This window comes from Eurypyga helias, unplaced genomic scaffold (assembly GCF_000690775.1).
Source record: "Eurypyga helias isolate BGI_N326 unplaced genomic scaffold, ASM69077v1 scaffold16943, whole genome shotgun sequence".
Lineage (NCBI taxonomy): Eukaryota > Metazoa > Chordata > Aves > Eurypygiformes > Eurypygidae > Eurypyga > Eurypyga helias.
The window spans coordinates 5,161-9,559 of NW_010243249.1; the positions used below are offsets into that span (position 1 = coordinate 5,161).

At 44.3% G+C, this 4,399-nt stretch overlaps 1 protein-coding gene across 1 annotated transcript; it reads left to right on the forward strand.

Annotated features, from left to right (window-relative positions):
* The first annotated feature begins 588 nt into the window (after positions 1-588).
* Positions 589-4,130, forward strand: LOC104507909 (histone H4). Its single transcript, XM_010149344.1, has 2 exons — positions 589-770; positions 3,641-4,130. The coding sequence occupies exons 1-2, from the start codon at positions 589-591 to the stop codon at positions 4,029-4,031; spliced, it is 573 nt and encodes a 190-aa protein (XP_010147646.1). The 3' UTR covers positions 4,032-4,130.
* Positions 4,131-4,399: the final 269 nt, after the last annotated feature.

The following is a 4,399-nucleotide window of genomic DNA, read 5'->3' on the forward strand; positions in this document are numbered from 1 at the left end:
GTTTTAGACATAGTTCCTCTTCTCCCGTGTCAAAGAAGAGCTGAATAACTATTCCATGTTACAACTATCCCAAAAATCCTAGTTCCTGGGAAGGAAATGCAACCTACACAAGGTCCGTAAAGAATCCTTTTTTGTTTCTCCATAAAAGAAAGATTAAAGAAAATGTACCCATCTCCCTGATCAATATGATAGGAGAACTAGTGAAAATTGACATGGAAAAGGCTGAGATTATTCAACTTTTCTGCCTTCAGTTTTCATTGTCAATCACTCCTCCCACATCTCTCAAGTCCCTGAACCTCAAGGCAGGGACTGAGGTATGAAGTCTGTCCCATCATAAAAAAGCAGGTTTGAGATCATTTGAAGAACATGAACACTTACAAGTATATGGGTCCCGAGGAGCTGCATCGCAGGGTGAATTGGCACATTTAGTTGCTAAGCCACCCTTCATCATATTTGAAAAACCGTTGGAGTCAGGTCAAGTTCCCAGAGGCTGAAGAAAAGGGAATACCACAGCCATTTTAAGAAAACAATATTAAAAAGGACCCTGGGACCTACAGAACTCTCAGCCTCCCCTCAGTGCCTAGTAAAATGATGGTACAGATCCTCCTGAAAGCTGTGTTGGAACATATGAATGACAGGGAGGTCATTAGAGATAGCAGACATGGCTTCACCAAGGACAAGTCATGTCTGACAAATCTAGTGGCCTCCTATAATGGAGTGACTGTGTTACTGGATGAGGGAAGAGCAGCTGATGTCATCTACCTGGGCAGGTAAGGACTTAGAAATGGTCCCCCATGATGTTCTTACCTCTAAACTGAAGTGTGTATTTGATGGATGGACTGTTAAATGGATAAGGAATTCTGTGGATGGCTATATCCCAAGGGCAGGTAATGACTTAGAAATGGTCCCCCACAATGTTCTTACCTCTAAACTGAAGTAGTGTGTATTTGATGGATGGACTGTTAAATGGATAAGGAATTCTGTGGATGGCTATATCCCAAGAGTTACAACCAACGGCTCAGTGTCTAAATGGAAACCAGTAACAAGTGATAGAAACCAGTAATGAGTAGTGTCCCTCACAGGTCCATACTGGGACAAATACTGTTCAATATCTTCATCAATGACATAGATGTTGGTATGGATTGCACTCTCAGCAACTCTGTGGATAACACCAGGCTGAATGGTGCAGCTAATTTGCTAGAGGGAAGGGATGAAACCCAGAGGGACCTTCACAGGTTTTAGGAGAGGGCCCATGTGAATCCCATGAATGACCAGAAAAACAGAGGCAGGAATACTTTTCTCATGAAGAAAGGCTAAGACAGTCAGGGGATTTTAGCCTAGAAAAGAAAAGGCTATGGTGAGGTGCTATTGTGGCCTTTCAAGATATGAAGGGAACTTATAAGAACACAGAGACTTCTAACAAGGGTCTGTAGTGACAGGACAAGGGGAAATGGTTTTAAACTGAAAGAAGGCAAATTTGGATTGGACACAAGAAATAAATTTTTTATGATGAAATTGGTGGGACATTGGAGAAAATTGTCCAGAGAAGTTGTGTATGTCCCATCCCTGGAAATATTCTAAGTCAGGTTGGATGGGGTTTTCACTTGATCTGGTGAAATATGTCCCTATCCACAGCATGAGGGTTAGTCTAGATAATCTTTGAAGGTACCTTCCAATGCAAATGATTATATGAATCAAGTAAGCTTATAGTATGAAGGTCTAACTTAATCTTATCCCATTTAAACAACAACAACAAAAAAAACCCCAAACACAAAAATACCCCACACCAACCCAAAAATCCCCACAAAAAACCAAACCAAAACCGAAGTGTCTCTTTCCAGGACTGGATAACTCACCAGGGACTGCATGGGGAGGTGGTTTGGTGAAGCTCAGGATTGTCTGGTAGGGGTCTGTAAGTGGTGGGGAGTGAGGCTGTGATACAGTCAGATTCCCAAGGATTGAGCAGACTGAAGATCTGGATTTTCATGGCAGAGTGGCTTCAAGGAGCTCTGCAGCAGGTCGTGCTAAACTACCCTCTTAACAGCATCCTGGGTACTTGCTGTGTACTCAGCCATAAAACCTGCAGCAAATGTAACCCCAAGTGTCTTTCCTTACCAGTGCAGTATACAAGTTTCTTCCTCTCAAGCCTCCTGTGAACAACAGGGGACCTGACTACGGAGTGCCCTGTTTCTCACGCTGGCCTAATCTCCCCCAGACGTCCAGTTATGGTCCCTGAACTTCCCTACCTGGTAGGAGCAAACTGGTGTTAGGAAAGGGAGCACCATGAACTTAGCTGTGGCATCCCCGCTGTACTCCAGAATTATCACTGTAGCCCAATCTAGGATGCTGTCAAATTCATTCTAAAACAGGACGCTTATTACTGGTTTGAAGCTGCCCTGTTGGGCTTTCCTTTGGGCTTACGCTGAACAGATTGTGCATGAACAACATGACACACTGCACTGCTTTAATCTGCCAGTGAGGTGCCACTGGAACGGCGATTTCTCTGCTAGCAGATGCAACATCTGTATCTGTGGCCTAGGCAAAGATAGAGAATAATTATTGATTAATGTTACATTGCATTCTTATGAAAAGAATCGTTACATAAATCTGCTCAGCTTGGAAGGGGGAAAAAAAAAACCAAACCAAACCAAACAACGCCCATGAGAGGGCAGCAGATGCTCAATACTGGAAACTTTCATCCTTCTGACCGTTTTCAGCTCGAAAGGCAGCTGCCGAATGATTTTTCCTAGATACTATTTCTTGTTTTCAGCAGTAAAACCTCGGAAGATTTTCATCCCAAAAAGAAAGCAAAACCAGAGCTCAATATTTTCCCCTGAAGGACAAAACCACACTTCCTTTAACATACTCAATTTTTTCAATCTGTGTAAAACATATCTATATTATTGTCTGCACACACAAGAATAGATATTATTGTAAAGATATTAGTTCGAAAGAAACATTCTACCTGGGAAAAAAAAAAACAAACCCCAAAACAGAGTGAAGTACGTAAGGGTTAAACTCTCGATTGGCATACCTTTACAGCTAAACTCTTTTTGAGAAAACATTCAAAAATGGCGGGAAATGGAGATGAGAAAGAAATAAAGTGAGGGGTCGAATTTCTCAGAGGCACGATTGAACAGATTTTGCTGCAAGATGTTCCATCATGCTGCATTAAAAAAAAAAAAATCACCAAAAACCCCCACCAAACCAAACCAAAAAAAAAACACAAATGGAGCAACTGTTTAAAACACTGAAGTGACACTTGAGAATCGAGGAACCCAGGTGAAACTGCAATACATAAAACATACCCATATTTTAAAATAACAATTACAGAAAAAAAGTAAAGAATAATTTAAGTGATGCACTAACCAGGACGCTTTTCAATGACCGAGGTTTCACTTCTAACGGGTTACGATATACCCGAAGATTTTTAAAGACAAATAAAATATTGCACAGAAAGACCCAATCTCTTTGCTATCGGAACAAAACGAACGTACCAAAAAACGGCAGCACACCGAATCGCTTGTGCCGCGGGAAGGGAAACTGGCACAGCACCCTCAGTTTTGTGCTAACGGGGCGGGCGATAGAGCGAGAAGATCCCGCGGGTGCGAGCCCCTAGCCCCGCCCCCCTGCTCTGCAGTCCCCAACCAGGTCCGCCCCCAACACATAAAGGCCGCCGCGCCGACCCACTCTCGCCACTCTCCGTCTCCGGGGGTCCGCTGTCTGGCAGAGGCAAGGGCGGGAAGGGGCTCGGCAAGGGGGGCGCCAAGCGGCACCGCAAGGTGCTGCGCGACAACATCCAGGGCATCACCAAGCCGGCCATCCGCCGCCTGGCTCGGCGCGGCGGCGTGAAGCGCATCTCGGGGCTCATCTACGAGGAGACGCGCGGCGTGCTGAAGGTCTTCCTGGAGAACGTCATCCGCGACGCCGTCACCTACACCGAGCACGCCAAGAGGAAGACGGTCACGGCCATGGACGTGGTGTACGCCCTCAAGCGCCAGGGACGCACCCTCTACGGCTTCGGCGGCTAAAGCTTTTCCGTGCAGAACTTCTCGAAAACCCAAAGACTCTTTTAAGAGCCACCCACCTCCTCCTCAGGAGAGCTGTGACATTTTATCTCCGAAGAACATTTGAAGCATCCTCTTGAGTTTCTAAAATAAACACTGTAGATTGCAGTCAAGATACGAGAAATGCGATTTAACGTTTGAATTTTCCGGTTAGTGACGAAGTTGTTTTGTTGTGTGAAAGACGCTTCTCTCTGTGTACTTCCAATTCCCTAAAACGTGACCAGCTGAAAAATATTTGAAGTGTTCTTTGTAACCAAAACAACGTTTTCTTTACCGTTTCATTTTAAACTTTGGAGTTTTAAACGTAATTATCTGGAATACTATTCAGTACC